Source organism: Sorex araneus, chromosome 5 (genome assembly GCF_027595985.1).
Source record: "Sorex araneus isolate mSorAra2 chromosome 5, mSorAra2.pri, whole genome shotgun sequence".
NCBI classification, from domain to species: Eukaryota; Metazoa; Chordata; class Mammalia; order Eulipotyphla; family Soricidae; genus Sorex; species Sorex araneus.
Window position 1 is genome coordinate 96,436,829 of NC_073306.1, and position 24,592 is coordinate 96,461,420.

The 24,592-nt window shown below is 40.8% G+C and overlaps 1 protein-coding gene across 2 annotated transcripts in view; it reads left to right on the forward strand.

Moving 5' to 3' along the window:
- The window catches only part of ST7L (suppression of tumorigenicity 7 like), a 124,161-nt gene that overhangs the window by 84,186 nt on the left and 15,383 nt on the right, over nucleotides 1–24,592 (forward strand). For both annotated transcript variants that reach the window (XM_004616267.2, XM_055138209.1), the window contains 3 exons: nucleotides 3,066–3,216; nucleotides 6,880–6,972; nucleotides 22,270–22,409. In XM_004616267.2, coding sequence (XP_004616324.2) covers nucleotides 3,066–3,216; nucleotides 6,880–6,972; nucleotides 22,270–22,409 — 384 coding nt within the window. The remainder of the gene's footprint in view (nucleotides 1–3,065; nucleotides 3,217–6,879; nucleotides 6,973–22,269; nucleotides 22,410–24,592) is intronic.

Sequence of the window (24,592 nt, forward strand, 5' to 3'; positions counted from 1 at the left end):
AATAATCTCATAGCTTGTGACATCTGCCAAAATAAATTGATGAGCATTCTTAAACTTTGAGAAGAGAGCCAGGCATCAAGAGTAAGAGTAATTACTATTTTCCTTTTTGTATTTCAAATTTTCTGTTTGGTGTAATACCTAAAGTGGGCATTAAGTCCAGCAAGTGTTGGAAAAGCACATTTCACACAAAAAAGGAAAATTTATTCAGATATATTAATGTGACTGGTATCTATGTGTTGGTTAATAGCCTAAGGTATGCATTTTAAACTGTTATCATTTTTGCTTTTAAAATTCTTTGTGTCTGTAGCAGTTTTACAAATTCAACTCTTTAATTTATGTTGTTTATCTCATTAGTTTGTGTAACAAAAAAACTTCGAATTTGAAAAGTATGTACTTTTGATATAGCTTTATTTTGTAATAGGATTTTAATCTTGTATAATTTCTATCACATTATTTAGGAACAGTGAGCTTACTTGGGAATTATTCTAGTAAGGAAAGTATGCTCTCCTCGATCTTTGGAAGAAAGTATTTAGCTAATTAAATATGAATTTAAAAGGTTAGTTTTAAATTGATATCTTTAATAGTAATGGTGTCATACAAGTTTTGTAACTTCAAGTAATTTGATTAACATAGTAACTGTAGTTATGCTGCTTTTGAGATTTTGGTTTTGTTTTGGGACCACACCACTGGTGATGCTTAGCGTTTATTCCTGGCTCTGCACTCTGGAATTGCTCCTGGTGGTGCTTGTGGGACTATATGGGATGCTAGGGATCCCTACCCACTGTAAAATCATTCTAGCCCAGATTATGCTACTTTAGTTATAGATTAATATCATAATCCTAAACATAGAGCTATGATATGAGTTATCAGTTCCACACCTGCATATTCAAAAGATATAGAAATACAAATTTTACATAGTATCAAGCACAATTGCAGTAGTTTTCATACTAACCAAATAGTTAAAAGCAACTACCTACCAAATGATCAATAGATAAACAAATGTGAGCTATTCATAAAATGAAATATTATTCAGCCACAAACAGGAATAGGTACTGATATAATGTGGATATACCTTGAAAACATACTAAATGAAAGAAACGATTACAAAAGAACATATTATGAGGCTGGAAAGATAGTGTAAGGGTTAAAGCTCATTTGTGTCTTCCACGTGACTAGTTCCTAGCAATACTGGATGGTCTCCTTAGCATCACTGGATATAACCTTGAGGGCCCCTGAGCATCACCAGGTGTGGACCTGGAGGGCCCCCTCCCAGCACCATTAGGGTGACCTGGCTAATCCTTAGCACAACAGTACCTAAGCAGAATCACATCCTTGGATCTGTTCAACTCCCAGCTCTATTAGCTAAGAACCCCGGGAGGACAGAAGGCAGCCTTTTGAGCATCACTTGGGAATATCCCACACCCCTGAAAAAAAGAAAAAAGAACATATGTTATTCTGTTCATGTGAAATGTTCAGAGTAGACAAATTTATAGAGATCATGAGTTACTGATTATTTAGGCTAGAGTGAGTGGGGAAGTAAAAGGTCTAACTGGAGTCATGTAGTTTCCTTTTTAGGTAATAAAAATGTTCTAGCATGATGGGGATAGTTCCACAGATCTGTGAATATGCTAAAATCTATTGAAATGTATACTTTAAATGGGTAACATTTAAAGTATCTTAATTATAGGTTCATAAACCTGTTATTAATAATAGCAAATTAAAAGAAATTAATACCTCCTATCTATATTCCTATGTGGATTGTTAATATCTTTAATAAAGCACTCCCCACAATCTGATTATAATTATTTAATTAAGATGTCTTTCTCATTACATTAGGAAGCTCCCAAGAGTAGACCGCATTTTTTTCGGGATATTCCATGACAGCCATGATGTTTTGCATTCAGTAAATGTTTATGTGATTGAGCATCACCGTCAAATTAATCTATATAGATGAATTCACTCTAATTATTTATAGAATAAAAATAAGAAAAAGACTTAAACATTGTCATGAAGTGTTTTTCCAAGATTATACTTTTATGGGCAGAGCGATAGCACAGCGGTTGGGCATTCGCCTTTCACGCGGCCAACCCGAGATCGATTCCTCCGCCCCTCTTGGAGAGCCCGGCAAGCTACTGAGAGTATCGAGCCCGCTCAGCAGAGCCTGGCAAGCTACCTGTGCGTATTAGATATGCCAAAAACAGTAGCAATAAGTCTCTCAATAAAACTGAGATACGTTACTGGTGCCCGCTCGAACAAATCAATGAGCAACGTGATGACAGTGATAGTGATACTTTTATGATTTTTATGCTTAATTTTTTTTGTTTGTAATACCCAGGTTTGAACCAAGATCCTCAACCCTGGCTCTATATTTCATTTTAAAAATAATAAAAATTTGTTCTCACATTATTCCTCTGCCCCTATCGGAGAGCCCGGCAAACTACCGAGAGTATCTCGCCCACAACGGCACAGCCTGGCAAGCTACCCGTGGCGTATTCGATATGCCAAAAGCAGTATCAGCAAGTCTCATGATGGAGATGTTACTGGTGCCCGCTCGAGCAAATCAATGAGCAATGGGATGACAGTGATACAGTGATTATTTCCTTAGCTTGAGTTTTCATTCTGTAGCAAGCAAGGTCACACATAAGCCTTTTAATTGTGTTTTACTTATAGAAATATTTTGACACTTCAGCATTTGCATCTATAATAATTTTGTACACATTATCACTAGGATGTTCATGTCACTTCAACTATTTTGATATTTACTCTTAAAATTAAATTGAGTATGAAATTATGTAGGAGTTGGAGTGATATTACAGCAGGTAGAGCTTTTGCCTTGCATGTGGGCAGCCCTGGTCAGTCCCCGGCATCCCATATGGTCCTCCAAGCACCACTGGCAGTGATTCTTGAGTGCAGAGCCAGGAACAACCCCTGAGCATTGCTGGGTGTGGCCCTAAAACCAAAAAAAAGTTAAAAATAAATATAATACTTTACATTTTTTCTGGGTATTTGAATTTAACAGTTTAATTTTTCTTTTTGTGGTGTGTCTGTGTATGTTATTTCTGCAGTATTTACTAGAGATGAAAAGTCTGATTTTACCTCCAGAACACATTCTGAAACGGGGTGATAGTGAAGCAGTTGCCTATGCTTTCTTTCATCTTCAGCACTGGAAGAGAATAGAAGGTGCTCTTAATCTGTTACAGTGTACATGGGAAGGCAGTAAGTATTCTTTTAAAGATGTGGCACTAATACCTCTGACCAATGCTAGCAGACCATCTACTGTGCTGGGGACTGGTAGGGTTGGCTGTGTGCAAGGTAGGGGGCTTAATACTGGTGAAAAGGCTCTAAATCACTAATTCTTCTTATGAGAAAAACAAAATCTGTATTTTGGAAAAATGTTAGGGAGCCTAACAATAATATAAAAACAAAACTACGTCACCATTTTGCTAAGTACTCGGCTACTTGATCAGATCTATAAAGATCCCTTTTTCAAGAGGTTTGCAAGGAGCCTCAGGGTAGCTTCATGCTGGAGCACCTTTTGCGGCCAGTGAGAGTGTGATCCTGGAAACACTGTTGTTTGGTGATTTGGTGCCCCAGCACCAGAACCTTGTATATGAGGTCTGCAACCAGGTGTGTGCAAGCCCTGTCATTCTAACAGCAAAGGCAGAGTCGTAATCTAGATCAGGTATGGGTAATCTCTACCTAATAATGATACTTGGTCTTTGTGGCCAGTCTCTGTCACAACTACCCAATTCTTGTGACGTGGAAGCAACTTGAGATATTATGAATAGATATGACTATTCTATTCAAATTTTTATATAAAACAGATAGTGGGCCAGGTTTGGCTAAAGAGCTAGACTTTGGGTCCAGAGCAATAGTGTAGCAGGTAGGGTGCATGCCTTGCACGCTGCTGATCTGGGCAGGCCCCTGATACACCGTAGGGTCTCTGATGCCCACCAGGAGTGATCTCTGAGTACTTCCAGGTATGGTTCCCAAATGAAACAAAACAACACAAAGATACTTTGTAACTCTTTATATAAAATTAGCTCTGCTGAGTGGAAAGCTTTGGTGCTATCCTACACATGAATTTAAGAGTCTTTAAGAATTTGGGGTGGGGGGGCTGGAGCAATAGCACAGCGGGTAGGCGTTTGCCTTGCACGAGGCTGACCCGGGTTCGATTCCCAGCATCCCATATGGTCCCCTGAGCACTGCCAGGAATGATTCCTGAGTGCAGACCCAGGAGCAACCCCTGTGCATCTCCAGGTGTGACCCAAAAAACAAAAACAAAACAAAAAAAAGAATTTGGGTGGGGGTGACCATACCTGGCAGTGCTGGGAAACCAACCATGTGGTGCCAGGGATCACCTACACTCTCGCCCTTGGGGCCACCCTCCCTGCCCATTGAGAGCTTTTCTAAAGGTCATGCAGCAGTTACACATTCCGACTGCATAGTATAGGAGGTGAAGCACTTTCCTTGAATGAGATTTGCCCCAGTTCAGATCCCTAGCACTGCATCCGGTCCCCCAAGCACCACCACAGGTAATTCCCAAGTGCACAGAGCCAGGAGTAAGCTCTGAGCACTGTCTGGTGCGGCCCCCAAATTTACATGTTTCAATTTTATGAAGATTCTTTAAAGTAGAAATGGTAACTTTGAAGGTGAGTTAACTTTAGTATCTTTTTTTCCATTTGGATTTTTCTTTTGTAGGGGGTGGGGGGACACATCTGACTGTGCTCTGGACTTGCTCCTGGTGGTGCGTGAGGACTATCTGCCACAGTCTGGCTAAAGTCTGAAGTCTTAACCCTTAACTGTGTCTCGGGCTCCCTCTTACTGTATTTTTAATGAGAAAAACTGAGGCAAGGGGAAACCCGGCAATGTTAACTCCCTTTAATTGTATTCCAGCCAGATAATTCATTGTTCTCTAAAACTTAGATTTACCAATGAGTAATTCTTTCACTTAAAAAAATCTCCCTCAGAGGATGTGGGGAGAAAGGGACCCTTCTTCACTGCTGGTGGGAATGCCGACTGGTTCAGCCCTTCTGGAAAACAATTTGGACGATTCTCAAAAAATTAGATATTGAATTCCCATTTGACCCAGCAATACCACTGCTGGGAATATATCCCAGAGAGGCAAAAAAGTACAATCGAAACAACATCTGCACATGTATGTTCATCGCAGCACTGTTTACAATAGCCAGAATCTGGAAAAAACCCGAATGCCCCAGAACGGATGACTGGTTGAGGAAACTTTGGTACATCTATACAATGGAATACTATGCAGCTGTTAGAAAAAAGGAGGTCAAGAATTTTGTAGTTAAGTGGATGGGCATGAAAAGTTTCATGCTGAGTGAAATGAGTCAGAAAGAGAGAGACAGACATAGAAAGATTGCACTCATCTATGGTATATAGAATAACAGAGTGGGAGACTAACACTCAAGAACTGTAGAAATAAGTACCAGGAGGTTGACTCCATGGCTTCGAGGCTGGCCTCACGTTCCGGGGAAAGGTCAACTCAGAGAAGCGATCACCAACTACATTGTAGTCGAAGGCCATGTGGGGGAAGGGAGTTGCGGGCTGAATGAGGGCTAGAGACTGAGCACAGCGGCCACTCAACACCTTTATTGCAAACCACAACAGCTAATTAGAGAGAGAAAACAGAAGGGAATGCCTTGCCACAGTGGCAGGGTGGGGTGGGGGGGAGATGGGATTGGGGAGGGTGGGAGGGACGCTGGGTTTACGGGTGGTGGAGAATGGGCACTGGTGAAGGGATGGGTTCCCGAACTTTGTATGAGGGAAGTATAAGCACAAAAGTGTATAAATCTGTAACTGTACCCTCACGGTGATTCTCTAATTAAAAATAAATAAAATTTTAAAAAAATATAAAAAAAAAAATCTCCCTCTAGGGGGCCGGTAGGGCATTTGCCTGGCACGTTGGCCAACCTGGGTTTGATCCCCAGCATCCCATATGGTCCCCTGAGCACCATCAGGAGTGATTCCTGAGTGCAGAGTCAGTAATAATCCCTTAGCATCGCTGGGTGTGACCCAAAAAGACAAAAAAAAAAAAACCCTCTAAAATGCTGTGGGAATATATATATATCATATATACGATATATATAATATTATATATATCATATATATTATATATCATATATAATTATATATAACTGTCATTGTCACTGTCATCCCGTTGCTCATCAATTTGCTCGAGCGGGCACCTGTAAAGTCCATTGTGAGACTTTGTTGTTACTGGTTTTGGCATATCGAATACACCATGGGTAGCTAGCCAGGCTCTGCTGTGCAAGCTAGATACTCTCAGTAGCTTGCTTGGCTCTCCAAGACGGGCGGAGGAATCAAACTCGGGTCGGCTGTGTGCAAGGCCCTACCCATTATGCTATCACTCCAGCCTATATATAACTGTACATAATATATTGTATATGATATATCACATATATATGTGATGTAATTATATATTATATCATTATTATATAATTATATACAATTGTATATAATTGTATATAATACTGGGAAATATTGACCTGGGTTTGATGCCCAGTACTACATGGTCCCAGAGCATCACTGGGAGATACTGATCTGGGTTTGAGTCCTGGGAGCACATGGGGCCCTGAGCATTGTTGAGTGTAGTTCTGGGAACCCCCAAGCAATGCTGGGTGTGGCTCCGGAGGCCCCCCGCATTGCTTGGGTGACCTGAATGTCTCTGGCACTGCAGGGCCCGAGCTGCCTTGTGTCTTCAGGCCCTTACACTGAACCGTTGGTAATGACCCCCACACCCCAACCAAAATACGTTTACAGAATGGTTTTTGTCTGTAGTATAGGGTAGATGTGATTATTGATTGAGCTGTCAACATGTGTATTTTCTCCCCTCAGCTTTTAGAATGATTCCATACCCGTTAGAGAAAGGCCATCTCTTTTACCCGTATCCCAGCTGCACTGAGACTGCTGATAGAGAACTCTTACCTAGTAAGTAAATATTCTAAGATTTGTATACTTATGATGTCAAGTTCTTTTTTAAATACGATATCTCTCATTTTAGATATCTTTGTTTGAAATTTAAAAAGAGTCTAAATGTTGGAGGGAAGGCGACAGTGGCAATGTGATTGGTGTTGGAATATTGAATGCCTGTAACAAATCATCGTGAACAACTTTGTAGATCATGGTGTTTAAATAAAGTGTGTGTGTGGGAGAAATCATCTAAATACTATTTAAATGCTATTTTAATTTTGGGGGAGAGCTGAAGAGAAAACTACTATTTCAGCTTTCTGTAGGATGTATTTGAATAATGAATAATTTATTTCTAAATATCTTTTGAGGACAGAGATTTGGTTTACTGGTAGAGTACATGCCTTGTACACATGAGGCCCTGTGCTCAATACTTGTACCATATAAATGCATAAATAGACAAATAAATATTATTGACTAAAATCCTGTGCAGATGTAATAAAGGACACAAAAATTTTAAATGATAAAAAGAAGGCCATAGGGGCTGGAGCAATAGCACAGTGGGTAGGGCGTTTGCCTTGCACACGGCCAACCCAGGTTCGTTTCCCAGCATCCCGTATGGTCCCCTGAGCACCGCCAGTAGTAATTCCTGAGTGCATGAGCCAGGAGTAATGAGCCTGTACATTGCTGGGTGTGATCCAAAAAGCAAAAAAAAAAAAAAAAAAAAGGCCATAAAAGTGGCTTTTCAGTAAAGCACTTGTCTTGTATTCATGAGACCTGGAGATCTTGCCCAAAGGAAGGAGAAGGAAGGGGAAAGGAGGGAGCAGAGACCTGAGGGAGGGAAAAGTAATAAAAGAAAGAAAGGATGAGAGAAAAAAGAGAATGGGGAAAGGGAGGAGGGAAAGTAGAAAAAGAGATAAAATGCAGAGAGGAAGAAAGGAGAAAGGGAGGGAAGGGAAGATACAAAAGAAAGTGGGGGTTGGGAAAAAGAAAATGGGAGGAATCAACCTCCCCAACTTCCAACTCTACTACAAAGCGGTAGTCATTAAAACAGCTTGGTACTGGAACAAAGGCAGAGCGGCAGACCAGTGGAACAGGGTTGAATACTCTGACACATCCCCCCAAATATATGACCATCTAATCTTTGATAAGGGAGCAAAAAAGGCGAAGTGGAGCAAGGAAAGCATGTTTAACAAATTGTGCTGGCAAAACTGGACAGCTACATGCAAAAAAATGGGCTTAGACCTCCACCTATCACCATGTACAAAAGTCAGATCAAAATGGATTAAGGACCTCAACATCAGACTAGAATCCCTAAGGTACATTGAAGACAAGGTTGGCAAAACCCTCCACGACATTGAAGCCAAAGGTATCTTCAAAGCTGACACAGCACTGGCCAAGCAAGTGAAAACAGAGATAAATAAATGGGACTATCTCAAACTAAGAAGCTCTGCACCTCAAGAGAAACAGTGACCAAAGTACAAAGACAATCTACAGAATGGGAAAGGATATTTATGCAGTACCCATCCGATAAAGGGTTGATAACAAGGATATACAATGCACTGGTTGAACTCCACAAGAAGAAAACTGCCAACCCGATCAAAAAATGGGGTGATGAAATGAACAGAAACTTTCCTAAAGAAGAAATCCGAATGGCTCAGAGGCACATGAGAAAATGTTCCACATCACTAATCATCAGGGAAATGCAGATCAAAACAACCATGAGATATCATCTCACACCACAGAGACTGGCCTACATCCCAAAAAACAAAAGCAACCGGTGTTGGCGTGGATGCGGGGAGAAAGCGGACTCTTCTTCACTGCTGGTGGGAATGCCGACTGGTTCAGCCCTTTTGGAAAACAATATGGACGATTCTCAAAAAATTAGAAATTGAGCTTCCATTTGACCCAGCAATACCACTCCTGGGAATATATCCCGGAGAGGCAAAACGGTATAGTAGAGATGGCATATGTATTTCTATGTTCATTGCAGCACTGTTTACAATAGCCAGAATCTGGAAAAAAACAGAGTGCCCCAAAACAGATGACTGGTTAAAGAAACTCTGGTACATCTACACAATGGAATACTATGTAGCTGTAAGAAAACATGAAGTCATGAAATTTGCATATAAATGGATCAACATGGAAAGTATCACGTTGAGTGAAATGAGTCAGAAAGAAAGAGACAGACATAGAAAGATTGCACTCATATGTGGAATATAATGTAACTGAGAAGTACAAGTTGGCAACGATGCAACTTCTGGCAGATATCTCTCTGGACTTAGTTACTAAAATACTAAAATACAGAAACCCAAAACCGAGAGGCCGCTAAGTGTGGTCACTCGACCTCATACCTCTTCATCCTCAGCAATGGAAAACAAATTATCTAATGCTTCCTTTTCAGCAGGTCTGACTTTAGGGGAGAGACTCTCCAAACAATAATAGTGAGTTTTGTTGAAATATTGTATGCAATCAAAGTGAAAGTAAAGTGAAATTTATTAGTTACACAGGTGGGGGGGCTAAGGGTGTGGGGGCTAGGGGCGTTGGGGGGGTTAGGGGTGTGGGGGTGCGGGGTGGAGCTATACTGGGATTCTTGGTGGTGGAATATGTGCACTGGTGAAGGGATGGGTATTCGAGCATTGTATAACTGAGATTTAAACCTGAAAACTTTTTAACTTTCCACATGATGACTCAATAAAAAAAATTTAAAAAAATAAAAAGAATCAGATAATACAAAAAAAAAGAAAGTGGGGGAAAGGAAAGGAAAATGGAGAGGAAATGAGGGAGGGAAGGAGAAAGGCAGGAAAAAAAGGAAGAAAGAGAAAGAAGGGAGAAACAGTGAAAGACAGAAAGAGAAAGAAAAAAGGAAAGATGTGGCTTAGTGGTTGAGGAATTGCTTTGCATGTGTGTGGTCCTAGGTTTGGTTCTCGCCTCTATCACCACCAGATGATAAATAATAGGAGCAAGTCATCTTTTTGTTTTTGTTTTGGCTCCAGAGCTGACTCAAATTCTACTCCCGGGTCTGCACTCAAGCATCACTCCTGACCTTGCTTGAGGGACCATGTGCATTGCTGAGGATCAAACGGGTTGGTCCGTGTAAGGCAAGCACCCTACCCACTGCACTATCACTTTGGCCCCAAGAACAGTCATTTTACAACTATTTTGAAAAGGGGTTTGTGCTTTGTGGAGGGATCATATTGAGTGCCTGGGATTAAGCCTGGGCCGGCCATGGATAAGGCAAGTGCCTTATCCCTGAACTATCACTCTGGCCCCATTATAAACATTTTTTTCCATTTTAAATATTTAAAGAAGAAATATCAGTTTCAGAAAATAAAGGAATTCAAGAAAACATTTCCCAATTCATTCTGAGACCAGTATTACCTTGATATCAGTATGAGAAAAGACACTACCAAAACCAATATCTTTTATAAAATAATACAGGACAATATCTTTTATAAATATAGATGCAGTGGTTGTCAGCATATATATTTTTATTTTTTTAATTTTTTGGTATGTAAACAGTTTTTTTTTTAAAAAATTTAATGAATCACCATGAGGTACAGTTACAGACTTACAAACTTTCATGCTTATGTTTCAGTCATACAATGATCAAGTACTCATCCCTCCACCAGTGCCCATTCTCCACCACCAGTGTTCCCAGTATCCCTCCCGCCACCCCCACTCCATCACCCCACCATCACACCCCCACAACCCTACCTCTGTAGCAGGCACATTCCATTTTACTCTCTCTCTCTCCTTTTGGGTGTTATGGTTTGCAGTACAGGTATTAAGTGGCCATCATGGTTCGTGTATAGTCTGCTTTCAGCACATATCTTCCATCCTGAGTGAGCCCTCCAAGCATCATTTACTTGGTGGTCCCTTTTCTATCTCAGCTGCCTTTTCCCCCAGCATGTAAGGCCGGCTTCCCAGTCATGGAGCAACCTTCCTGGTCCTTATCATACTATCCTTGGGTGTTAGTCTCCCATTATTTTACTTTATATTCCACAAATGAGTGCAGTCCTTTTATGTCTGTCCCTCTCTTTCTGACTCATTTCACTTAGCATGATACTCTCCATGTTGATCCACTGATATGTCAGCATAATTTTTTTTAACTTTTTTTTTTCTTTCTGGGTCACACCCAGCGATGCTCAGGGGTTACTCCTGGCTTTGCACTCAGGATTTACTCCAGGCAGTGCTTGAGGGACCATGGGATGCCAGGGATCAAACCCAGGTCAGCTGTGTGAAAGGCAAAAGCCTTATCCACTGTGCTATTGCTCTGGCCCCAATGTCAGCATAATATTAACAAACTGAAACAACATCTAAAAAGCGTTATACTCTAAGACCAAATGGGATTTACCTCATAAATTAAAAGTTTACTTAAATTTGAAATATTTGATACTAACAAACAGTAAATGTAAAAAAGGCAGTTGAGAGATTCAGCACAACTTCATGATAAAAGTTTTCTACAACAGGAATAAGAGAATTTCCTTAATCTGATAAAAAAGCATCTATGAAATAATAACCTCTTTAATGGTGAAAGTCTGAGTGCTCTCTGTAACCATTAGTAAGGCTGTCTTCTCTCACCAGTCTAATTCATCATTATAAAGGAATTTCTAGTCAGTGTAGACAAACAAAAAAATAAAAGGCATTCATATTGAAAAGGAGGAAGTGAAATGTCTTATTTACAGATGACATGATTTTCTGTGTAGAAAGTCCTAGTATATGTAAAAAAATTAATTGAGCAAGATTGCTATAAATTATGATATGTACTAGCATGGACATTTTGAAACAAAATTTAGAAAACAAAGGAATTGTTTTCTAAATTCAAATCATTATAAGTTTTTTTATAATGGAGAGAAAACCTATACATTAAAATGTATAGAATATCACTGAGAAAAATTAAATTTAAATAAATAGGAATACATTCCATGTTTATGAATTAGAAAACTCAGTATTATTTATTAGTCATACAGTGATTAACAAAAGGGATGTTTCATGAGAAATGTTAGGTGATTGTGTATATTCATGGAATTATTTATACAACTCTGATGGCCTGCTGAAACACCATCATATTGGTGGCCAGTTGTTGACCAAGGCATTGTTAGGTCATTGATGTATGATTATACCAATTCTCTGCAAATTGATGTATTGATCCTTGGGTGTGTAAAAACACAAAAAAGAAGAAGGCCACTCGGGGCTCTATCTCTCCCACTGCCAGCGTTCGGTAGTCTCCAGCCGCTTCCCCCACCCCGGGGAGATTGATGGCGATGAAGAGGCAGGTGAAGGAAGGAATGGAGCCAAGCTGGTTGGTCTCAATCACAGTTTATTCCAATCTCCTCTCTATACACTCCTGTCTCTCTCGTTGCTTCCTCCCCGTTCTCAATCTCTCTCTGGATCTTCCTCTAATTCCCTTTCTGCCCCGCTCGCTCTCACTTCTTTCACCTTGTGCTCTGCTTATGTGTGTGCCACTGTGCTCTCTTCGTCTGTGTCTCTGTGTCTGTCTCTGTGTCTGTCTCTGTGTCTGTCTCTGTGTCTGTCTCTGCGTCTGTCTCTGCGTCTGTCTCTGCGTCTGTCTCTGCGTCTGTCTCTGCGTCTGCTTCTGTGTCTTCTTCCTCTGTCTTCTTCTTCTGCCTCTCTGTCTCTTCTATCTCTCTGTCTTCTTCATCTATCTCCCTCTTCTGTCTCCTTCTTCCTCTGTCTCCCTTGTCTTCTTTTTCCCCCCGTCTCTTCTATCTCCCCCCAGTGCCCCACAGTCTTAGTTTATATAGCAAATTACACAGGGTGGTGACACAAAAGTGGGTTTAACATCAACAAATAAACAAAGGAGAGTAAAACCATTTCTCGAGGAGATTAACAAAATCTCATCTAAGGAAATCTCATCTAAGAAGATCAGCTCAAGGGTGGGGGTTCAAACAAGGGTGTGTCAGGGTGTGAGCTAGTAATCTGCTTAAATAGTTATAGTAAATCTACTTCTAATATTTCTAACACTGTTATTCTGTATGAGCACAGTAAGAGATATAAAGTTTGGTTTTCCTGAGGACATCTCCAGACCACAGTCCTCAGGTTAGGTTAATCTTCCTAACCCCAGCAGGGTCCTAATCTCGTCGTTACTTTTGTATCATGACAGCATTGTCCATGATCATGCCCTCAACTTAATAGTTGAGTATTGTGGCACTTTGGCCTAGCCCATTTCGATGCCAGGGTAGCACATAACTCACCGCTTGCCCTGGATCCGTCCTGTCCCTCGTCGGGATCCTGCTTTTGGGGTGCTAGGAACTGAGGGCAACTTGAGTTAAGAAAGCAGATGCCCAGAAGTAAATATTATTGGAGTCAATCAACTCCCAAGTTACAAGCAAAATATTATCTTCCTGTGTCCATACAGAAAGGACATTGCTTTAAGGTAAATTATGTTCCCTAAGGCAAGGGTAAAAGGACAAACCCCATGTTATCCTACACTTGGGTATTTAATAAATTGTTTATTAGTGCTTTCAAAATACCATAAGGAATTTTTCAAAAATGACCCAAAAAAATGACAAGCTGAGCCAAAATGTATATGGAAAGTTAAAGGATATGAAATACCAAAGTAGGGGGTGGGTAGAAAGGCCAGTAGTCCACGTGGTAGAGCATGTGCCCAGTAGTGCAAGTCTCCGGGGTCAGGCCCCAGCACTGAATGGTCTCCTGGGCATGACCCTGTTGGTCCTGTGCCCTGCTGGGAGTGATCGCTATTGAAAAAGATATCAAAAACAAAGTTTACACTAAAGAACAAAGTTGGAGAAACTCTGCTTCCCAATTTTACAAGGAACAGTGAATTAGGACACCCAGAAGCTTGTAGACTGATTCCTGAGATTGTTTGCATACCTTTTCTTTTGAGATGCTAACCTTCACTAGAGAATAGGCTAGACCAGTGTTTTTCAGCCTTTTTACTTCAGTGGCCCAGACTAGCAGTTGAAAACCTCTCATCTGTATTTTCTGTCTCAGCTGTCTTGTTATCCGCTCAGTAGTTTCCTCTACGAACAGCTAGCTTCCTCTTCGAATTTTATTTTATTTTATTTATTTATTTATTTATTTATTTTTTGCTTTTTGGGTCACACCCAGCGATGCTCAGGGGTTACTCCTGGCTTTGCACTCAGGAATTACTCCTGGCAGTGCTTGGGGGACCATATGGGATGCCGGGGATCGAACCCAGGTCGGCCGCGTGCAAGGCAAACGCCCTACCCGCTGTGCTATCGCTCCGGCCCCTCGAATTTTATTTTTATCATTTAACCAACAAGAAAGCATTGTGAAGGTTATAAATACTAGCAACATGTCTCATATAATACAAACCTCTGCCAGTTTTTAGTCTTGAAGCCCATACATTAGAATTAAGATCTAGGAAGAAAGTTGCAGTTTTCCAACGCTCACATTTAATGAGCCTGGGCCAGTGGATAAGACCCTTGCCTTGCCTGTGCCAGGGTTTGTGCCTGGCACCACCAGGAGTGATTCCTGAGCCAGGAGGAACCCCTGAGCATTGCTGGGTGTCGTCCCAAAACAAAACAAACTAAGAATTTAATGAACGTAAAATGTTCAAACAAGTAAATGAAAATTTAGGGGAGATTATGGAAGCTAAAGTATACTTTTGTTTTTGCTCAGGGCCTTTTATTTTTCTCTATTACATAAGAGAAATTATCTGGTATTCTGAGCTTTCAAAGTTCTTTGGGTATCTCTTAATATCTCCCTTTTACCTAGTAAATTTATAGGCTAGAGTTTCCTTTATTCTATAATATTTTTTATATAAATGGTACCCAAATATTATTTGAATTAGTTGGATTTATTAATTCTTGCGAGATCTGCTGTAAACAGTGCCTTTTTTATTCTTGCCCTTCTCTGAACTCTGCTGCTCATAGGTTAGTAAAAAGACTGGTAAACCGTGTGTTATGTGTGATTTGTGTGGGATAAACTGTAAGGCAGTTATGGGCAAGTGCTTGGGAGGCTTGAAGAAGGGTAAATCTATCATGCAGTAGGAGAAGCATGTTTGGAAATAAGAGCGGGAGAAGTTGTGAAGTTCAGGATTTGAGAACATCACATCTCTAAGGTCTCACGGGTATGCACATACATACATTTGTATAGGTTAAAATATTATGTAATCTATTTGGCATATATACATATATAGTCTTTCCCCTCCCTCTCATACTTTTTTTGGTTGCTGCTGTTGCAGTGACCAGGGGTTACAAACATGAATGATTGTAGTGTTCACATATTGGCCACAGTGCTCTTCGGGGCTGTACACTTACAGCTGTAGGACGTGGACACTTGCTTGCCAGGGGTTGCACTTTTAGTTGTGCTTATGCACATTCTGGTTGTAGTGTTTGTTGAAGGTTGCACACCCCTGACCAAGATGCATCGAGGCTGTGTGTTATTTGGCAGTATTGCGTTCCAAACATACATTGCAAGGACAGTTATTGGTGTTAGAGGATGGCCCCAGAAGCAAACTTGAGGCCTCACACTTTTTAGGCAGGTGCTTTTACCACTCCTGGGCCCTCATGAATAGCCTTTTTAATTTTTTCTAATTGAATATATAAGGCATACTTTCTACCTCTGAGCGACATTCCCCAACACATACATTGTTTTTACATTTTATTTCACAGCGGGTAAGGTATTTGACTTGCACTCAGCCGACCCTCTCGGAGAGCCCAGCAAGCTCCCGAGAGTATCTCACCTGCAAGGCAGAGCCTGGTAAGCTACCTGTGGCATATTCGATATGCTAAAAACAGTAACAAGTCTCACAATGGAGATGTTACTATGCCCGTTCAAGCAAATCGGTGAACAACAGGATGACAGTGACAGTGCTACAGGGCTCAATAATATATGGGACTAAGATATACTTATATACTAAGATATACTTATATATAATATAGTACAAAAGTATAGTCTTTAAACAGTAAACATTATACATTCTTTGTGTATAAATAATGGAAAATTATTCAAACTAGCTTAAGAGGAAATTGTTGGAAAGAACCTGGATAACCCCAAAGAATCTAAAGGCAATAGAAAAGAAATTGCAGTAGCATTTTCTCCTATTCTTACTTTCTTTTTTCTCTCTTCCCAGTTCTATCATCTCTTTGTATGAGCTCCCATTTCTGTTTCCCAGTCAGTCTGCTTATTGGGGGAGGGGGGCATAGCGAGCACAACTTGCAATGCTTAGGCTTACTCTTGGTTTCTGGCAGGCTTGGAGTACCATATAGAGTGCCAGGGATCAAACCTGGGTCAGCTGTATGCAAGGCAAATGCTCTACCTGCCATACTGTGTCTCCAGCCCCATATCTCTTTCCCTTTTTAATTTTTTTTTCCTTTTTGGGTCACACCTAGCAGTGCACAGGGGTTACTCTTGGCTACTCAGGGGACCACCATATGGGATGCTGGGGATCAAACCCAGGTTGGCCGAGTGCAAGGCAAGCGCCCGAACTGCTGTGCTATCCCTCCAGCCCCATATCTCTTGCTGTACATTTTGACTTCCCTTCTCAGACTTCATGTAGTTAAATTGATGTCCCTATACGGTTCTGAATTTACATGACATCTATTCAGACAGATGATAGAGCATGACTAATGTCTTAATCCCACTTTATAAAAATTTTAGGAAGAACCTCAGATTTATTCAGATATCCATCCCATATCTAGTTATTGTGGTCTAATTAATTATTTATCACATTGTATAGACAAAACATCAAGGGATCCTAATATGTCTCTCTCTCTCTCCATCACCAAACCAACTTGGGTTCTAGGCATGAATTCAATCATAAAAAGAAGTTATAAAGTGAAAAAATAAGGGTGTAATCACAGGGACACAGAAAAATCTAAGGAGTGGGTAAGGAATCTACAAGATTCAGTGAAGGACTCGGAACTAGACATCTTAGACACTAAGAGGAAGAAGAGATTTCCAGTGAGGAAAATCTGAGATTTTATAAAGTAGTTACTGAGAAGAACACATTGACTTTGGCAATTAAAAGGATGAGAGAAATTTTATTTTTTCTTTCTAGAATGGTGATGATAGAAGTTTTTTTAATGTTCTATATAAATAGGAATAAGGATAGAGATCAGAGCGATAGTACAATAGGTAGGGCATTTGCCTTGCATAGAGCTAACCCAGGTTCCATCTCTGGCATCCCATATGGTCCCCTAATATTTCCAGTAGTAATTCCTGAGTGCAGAGCCAGGAGTAGCCTCTGAGCATCACTAGGTGTTGCCAAAAACAGACAAAAAATGTTAGTAACAATGATACTTAAGACAGAGGAGCAAATCTTCAGTTATGGAACTGAAATGCAAGTTGAAATGCAAGACTGTAATTTGGGGCCAGAGAAGATAGTACAGGGGTTGAGGCAAATGCCTTGCATGTCTATTCCCCAGTATCACATTGTCCCCTGAGCATTACAGTCCCTGGAGGCCCCAGGTGCTGACCAGATGACCTAGATAATGCCTAGTACTGCAGGTCCTGAGCAGTACCATATCCTTAGGTCATCCAGCTGTCTGCCAGGTTGACTGAGAATTGCCCGGAGCAGCCCCTAGTGTTCCTGAAGCAGCACTTGGGAGATCTCACAAAGAATGTACTAGGCCAGAGAGAAAATACAGCAGGCGGGGCACTTGCCTTGCATGTGGCCCACCCAGGCCTGACACTCTATATAGCCCCCCAAGTGCAGGATGATCTCTGAGTGCCTAACCACACATAAGCTAAGTATCCCCTACCACTCCTCCCCTGGCCAAAAATAAAAAAATGTATCTCAAATCATTATAAAGATTATCTGGCATAACACCATCTTCACACAGTAACGTGAATAAAGTCCTAGTTGGGATTGAGTGTTGTGAGAGAGACATAGGCTTTAAAAAGTAGTTTGTTTTTTTTTAATAATAAATTTATTTATTTTTAGTTAATGAATCACCATGAGGGTACAGTTACGGATTTAAACACATCTGTGCTTATGCTTCCCCCATACAAAGTTCGGGAACCCATCCCTTCACCAGTGCCCATACTCCACCACCAGTAAACCCAGCATCCCTCCCATCCTCCCCAATCCCATCTCCCCCCACCCCACCCTGTCACTGTGGCAGGGCATTCCCTTCTGTTCTCTCCCTCTAATTAGCTGTTGTGGTTTGCAATAAAGGTGTTGAGTGGCCACTGTGCTCAGTCTCTAGCCCTCATTCAGCCCGCAACTCCCTTCTCCCACATGGCCTTCGACTACATTATAGTTGGTGATCCCTTCTCTGAGTTGCCCTTTCCCCAGAATGTGAGGCCAGCCTCCTAGCCATGGAGTCAACCTCCTGGTAGTTGTTTCTACAATTCTTGGGTGTTAGTCTCCCACTCTGTTATTCTATATGCCATAGATGAGTGCAATCTTTCTATGTCTGTCTCTCTCTTTCTGACTCATTTCACTTAGCATGAAACTTTTCATGCCAATCCACTTAAATAAAAAATTTGTGACCTCCTTTTTTCTAACAGCTGCATAGTATTCCATTGTATAGATGTACCAAAGTTTCCTCAACCAGTCATCCGTTCTAGGGCATTCGGGTTTTTTCCAGATTCTGGCTATTGTAAACAGTGCTGCAATGAACATACATGTGCAGATGCCATTTCGATTATACTTTTTTGCCTCTCTGGGATATATTCCCAGCAGTGGTATTGCTGGGTCAAATGGGAGCTCAATTTCTAATTTTTTGAGAATCGTCCATATTGTTTTCCAGAAGGGCTGAACCAGTCGGCATTCCCACCAGCAGTGTAGAAGGGTCCCTTTCTCCCCACATCCTCTCCAACAGCGGTTGCTTTTGTTCTTTTGGATGTGCGCTAGTCTCTGTGGTGTGAGGTGGTATCTTGTGGTTGTTTTGATCTGCATCTCTCTGATGATTAGTGATGTAGAGCACTTTTTCATGTGCCTTTTGGCCATTCGTATTTCTTCTTTGGTAAAGTTTCTGTTCATTTCTTCACCCCATTTTTTGATGGGGTTGGATGTTTTCTTCTTGTAGAGTTCAACCAGTGCTTTATATACCATTGATATCAACCCCTTATCTGATGGGTATTGTGTAAATATCCTTTCCCATTCTGTGGATAGTCTTTGGATTCTGCTCACTGTATCTTTTGCGGTGCAGAAGCTTTTTAGTTTAATGTAGTCCCATTTGTTGATCTCTGTTTTTACTAGATTGCTTAGTTCTGTGTCACCTTTGAAGATACCTTTATCTTCAATATCGTGGAGGGTTTTGCCGACCTTGTCTTCAATGTACATTATGGTTTGTGGTCTAATGTTGAGGTCTTTAATCCATTTTGATCTGACTTTTGTGCATGGTGTCAGGTCAAGGTCTACGCCCATTTTTTTGCATGTGGTTGTCCAGTTGTGCCAGCACCATTTGTTAAAGAGGCTTTCCTTGCTCCACTTCACATCTCTTGCTCCCTTATCAAAGATTAGATGATCATACATTTGGGGTTGTGTGTAAGGGTATTCCACCCTGTTCCATTGGTCTACGGCTCTGCCTTTGTTCCAGTACCATGCTGTTTTAGTTGTTACTGCTTTGTAGTAAAGATTGAGGTTGGGGAGGGTGATGCCTCCCATCGTAAAAGTAGTTTTATTTTGGGCAGGTCTTCAGCTCCATATAGGGTGACACTCATTTGCAAATTTATAAGGTACCAAAGGAGAGATGTGCTAGGGGTGGAGATAGTTTGATTATATTGTATGTCCTTAGGTTATTTTCTCTAGTCTCTAACTGTGACAGAATGAACAGTTTATTAAAATAATGTGGAATTCTTAATACCCAGGAGTATGTAATGTTTTTTGTTTTCAATTTTCCTTCAACTTTGATATGACTTACAACATTCTGGAATTCAAGCTCAAACTTGAACTATTCCCCTCGATCACATAGCTGTTTAGTTGTTTTTTATGCCTCCTGATACATTTTTCTCAGCAAGCCGGTGATGAAATTTGAACTTGAATTCCAAGAGACTCTTTCTATACTGGTGATTCATAGTTTGATGAATTAGCCAAATATTGACTGACAAATGATTCTAGAGAAAGCAATATATAGAGAAATGGGTTTCTTCTGCTGTATAATTTTAGGAAAGTATTTCAATGAAACTTCATTTTTTTTTACCTTAAAAAGTAGGGTTAGTACTATCTCATAGGGCCATTATTGAAAAAATCAAACAAACCAATATAAATTATTTTGTAAACCACAAAATGATGGGATAAACTACTAATTTTGGTATTTCTCAAATGATGGGAACTATATCAACTATTAGCACATGAAGGTATTTGTTCCCAGTCTTTGCAAGTGCCTTGGTTGGTTTCTCTTGGTGTGCTAAGAGAGTTTTCTTCTCGGGGCTGGAGCAATAGCACAGCGGGTAGGGCATTTGCCTTGCACGTGGCTGACCCAGGTTCGATTCCCAGCATCCCATATAGTCCCCTGAGCACTGCCAAGGGTGGTTTCTGAGTGCAGAGCCAGGAGTAACCCCTGTGCATCGCCAGGTGTGACCCAAAAAGCAAAAAAAAAAAAAAAAAAAGATGATTTTTTTTTCTCGGCTTATTTTTGGGTCTCACACAGCGATGCTGAGGAGTTACTCCTGGCTCTGCACTCAGGAATTACTTCTGGTGATGCTTGGGGGACCATATGGGATGCTGGGAATTGAATCCGGGTCTGCTGTGTGCAAGGCAAACACCCTACCTGCTGTGCTATTGCTCCAGCCCCATCTTCTCATGATTAAGAGATTGGAAAAATGAACCTGTTGGATCTTTGGATGCTAAAAACACAGTGTTTCTAAAGCTTTAAAAGTTTCTAACTTTAAGAGAAATTCAGATTTAGTATTTTTTACTTTAAATAGTGCAGGGCTAGAAGTTTTCTCTATTTTTAATGGCTTTGGGTTTTGGTATATACTTTCTGAATATAGTATAGAAAACTCCATGACTACTGATGAAAACTGAGGTGTAATCTTCTCTGTGAATCATTATGTCTAAAAAGGAGTAAAATTTATAGCTGACCTTGACTCAGTACAGAATTAGTCATTCTTTACTTATGCAGGATATTACATCAGGAATTCCTGGGTTTGTGTCCAGCTCTGAGTGGTCAACTTTCTGGACTAAAGAAGTCCCAGAATAGTTCTCAGTTTCATAGACATGTATTGAGCACCTACTGTTTGCCAAGCATTATAATAGATTTATGTCAGCATTGTTAAAATTTCAGATAAGATATGAATAGTTTAATATGATTGGTACCGAAGTATCCAATCATTAAAAAGATTATACTGAGTAAAATTGTACTGTGAAAGTGGTAAAATAACAGAGAACTTCACGCATGCTCTTCAGTCTAGGACTTTATCATACTAACTCATTTTTTACTCTACTGAATGTAAAGGCCACATAATAGAACACCTTTTTCCCCCCATTTTAGGTCACACTGGGCTTTGGGGACAATATGGGGTGCTGGGGAGCTAATCTGGGTCAGGTATGTGCAAGGCAAATGCCTTACACACTATATTAACTCTCCAGTCCTGGAACACTTATTAATAACTGAATAAAACTGGGGGCCAGCATAATAGTACAGCAAGTATGGCACTTGCTTTCCACTCAGCTGACCTGGGTTCAATCCTTGACATCCCACATGGTCCTCACCCCCAACCCTAAGCCCAGCCAAGAGTAATTCCTGAGTGCAGAGCCAGTAGTCACCCCTGAGCATTACAGGAGTAACACAAACAACACCAACAACAAAAAAATTTTAAAACTGTTCTTTAAAATAAATAGCTGAGTAAAACTATAAACTGATGATTCTAGGAAATCTGTATATAAATATATATTTGTAGTGCTTTGTCTCTGGCTGTGTAGACAAATATCTGGCTCTGTAGATATGCTTTTATTGTGGGAGCGAATAATGAAGAGCTAGCTCTGCTCTGCTTAGTCACACACTTTTCTGACCTCTCTCCCCCTCCCTTCTTCCCTTCCTCCCTCCCTTCCTTCCTTCCTCCTCTTCCCTCTCCCCTCTCCCTGCCTTTCTCCCTTTCTTCTACACTCTTTTTGTTTGTTTTGTTTTGGGGGCCATACCTGGCAGTGCTCAGAATTTACTCCTGGCTCTGTACTTAGGGGTCACTCCTGGTGTGCTTGAGGGACCTTATGTGGTGCTTGGGGTTGAATTAGGAATTAGGGCAGCTGTGTGCAAGGCAAGTGCAACTCCAGCTTCCTGCTGCTCCAGAACCTCTCTCTCTTTTAAAAACTGTTTTCTCTTGTTGTTGTTGTTTTTAAAAAGAGATTGTTTTGAAATATTAAAGCATTTATACTATTACTCTGAAAAACTCCATTTCTACTTTTCTCCCTCGCAGCTTTTCATCATGTTTCTGTTTACCCCAAGAAAGACCTTCCTTTTTTCATCCATTTCACAGCAGGACTGTGTTCTTCCACAGCAGTGATAGCCCTTCTCACACACCAGTTCCCTGAAATCATGGGTGTTTTAGCTAAAGCTGTAAGTATGATCTCAAGGACTTTTGTAGAATATTTGTAAAATGCAAGAAACCATATGTGATCTGTTTGTACAGTTGAGCAATGGAAGATATTTGTTACAGTAAATTATAGGAATTGATTTCTAAAGTGTTGCTATAAATATGTCATTTTTTTGTGACTTGAACCATAGTTTTGTTGCTTAAAAGTTTAAAGTATATAATGCTTTATATAATAAAGTTGTTCTTTGTAGAACATTTTTGGTGGTAAATGTGGTACTTGTTACTAATTAAAGTAATTAGAAACTTTCGTGCTTATGTTTCAGTCATACAATGATTGAGTGCCCATCCCTTCACCAATGCTTTTTATTTTTTTTAACTAAATGAATTAATTAGTTCTAAGGATTTTCTGTTCTTTAAATTCCTGATCGCAGTTATAAGGTGGGACAGAAGAAACATTTGCTCTGGGTATAGAATGTACTTCTTCATCCAGTATTACTGTGTATGCCAGTTCTTATTAACCTCCTCCAAACTTAGGTATAGAACTATGTAAGACTTTAATTTTTTAATATTTTAATTTTGAACTACTTCTCTATTTTCTGAGCCAGGTCAAGGAGTTTGTCAGGACTGATAGTAGAAAAGATGTTTCATGATTATTTTGTTCTTTTGCTTAAAACTTTAATTTATTTATTTGTTTGTTTATTTTATTGAATCACCATGTGGAAAGTTATAAAGTTCTCAAGCTTATGTCTCAGTTATACAATGCTCAAACACCCGTCTTTTCACTGGTGCCCATATTCCACCACCAAAAAAACCCCAGTATACCTCCCACCCCCCACCCCGCCACCCCCACCTGCATAACTGAAAAATTTCACTTCATTTCTCTTTACCTTGATTACATTCCATATTTCAACACAAAACTCACTATTGTTGTTGGAGTTTACCCCCAAAAAATACGGCCCTACTGACAAGGAAGCATTTGATAATTAGTTTTCCATTGATGAGAATGAAGAGATATGAAGTTTAGGATTTCTGTATTTTATTAATTAAGTTCAGGGAGATTTATGTTGGAAATTGCACCATTTCCCTTCCTGGGGCAGCATGGGGCTGAGGCTTAGTTTATAGTCTAGAGACATGGCAGCAAGTACTTGCTGGGACCAGAAGTAGTGTAGCTGGCTCTGGATCTTGCTTGTTCAGCAGCAAAGCGGCCATGCAAAAGCATAGCCACCGGGGTCGCATCTCGGTGGAGCCCGAGCCGGTATCGGCCCTGGCCCGAGACTGCCCAAGTGTCCCACTGTTTCAAGTTCAAAACACATTTTTTTTTCTCCTTCCCATGCCACCAAGTTCATACCTGCTTAAAAGTCCCATAATATGGCGGACGCCATGCTGTTTCTTCCCACAAAGGGAAGAAAAACCGAGGAAGAAGGATATTTCCCCTCCTCGGCCAGCATGGGGAAAAGGCTTAGTTCACAGTCTAGAGACATGGGTGCAAGCACTTGCTGGGACCAGAAGTAGTGTAGCTGGCTCTGGATCTTGGTCATTCAGCAGCAAAGCGGCCATGCAAAAGCATGGCCACCCGGGTTGAATCTCGGCGGAGCACGAACAAGTATCGGCCCCAGCCCAAGATTGCCCCTGCTTAAAACTTTTAAATTGAAAGTTTTACTGGGTCAAGTAAAGCTACCTAGATACCCATAAAAGTCTCTAAACCTTTTTTTTAAAAAGCCTTTCTTTACATCTCTCCAGTTGTTCAGGCTCAGAAAGAAAACACTGGGTAAAGTGCCTGCCTTGTGTACTGCTGACATGGCTTCTTCCCTGGCACCCTATATAATCCCCAGAACATTGCTGGGAATGATTTCTGAGCTCAGAGCCAGGAAGAAGCCCCGAGCACAGCCAGATGCACCCCCATCAAAAGTAAAAGGGAGAAAAGAAAGAAAAATGTTGGTTTAGTACAGTCCCACACAGAAAAACAGAGAAACAGGGGCCAGAGAGATAGTACAGTGGGTAGGGTGCTTGGTTTGCACGTGGCTGGCCAAGGTTTAGTTCCAGGCACCCTGAAGCCACATCAGGAGAGATCACTGTACAGAGCCAGGAGTAAGCCCTAAGCACTGCCAGGTGTAGCCCCCCAAACAAAACATAAGGGGGCTGGAGTGATAGCACAGCAGGTAGGGCATTTGCCTTGCACGTGGCCGACCCAGGTTCGATTCCCAGC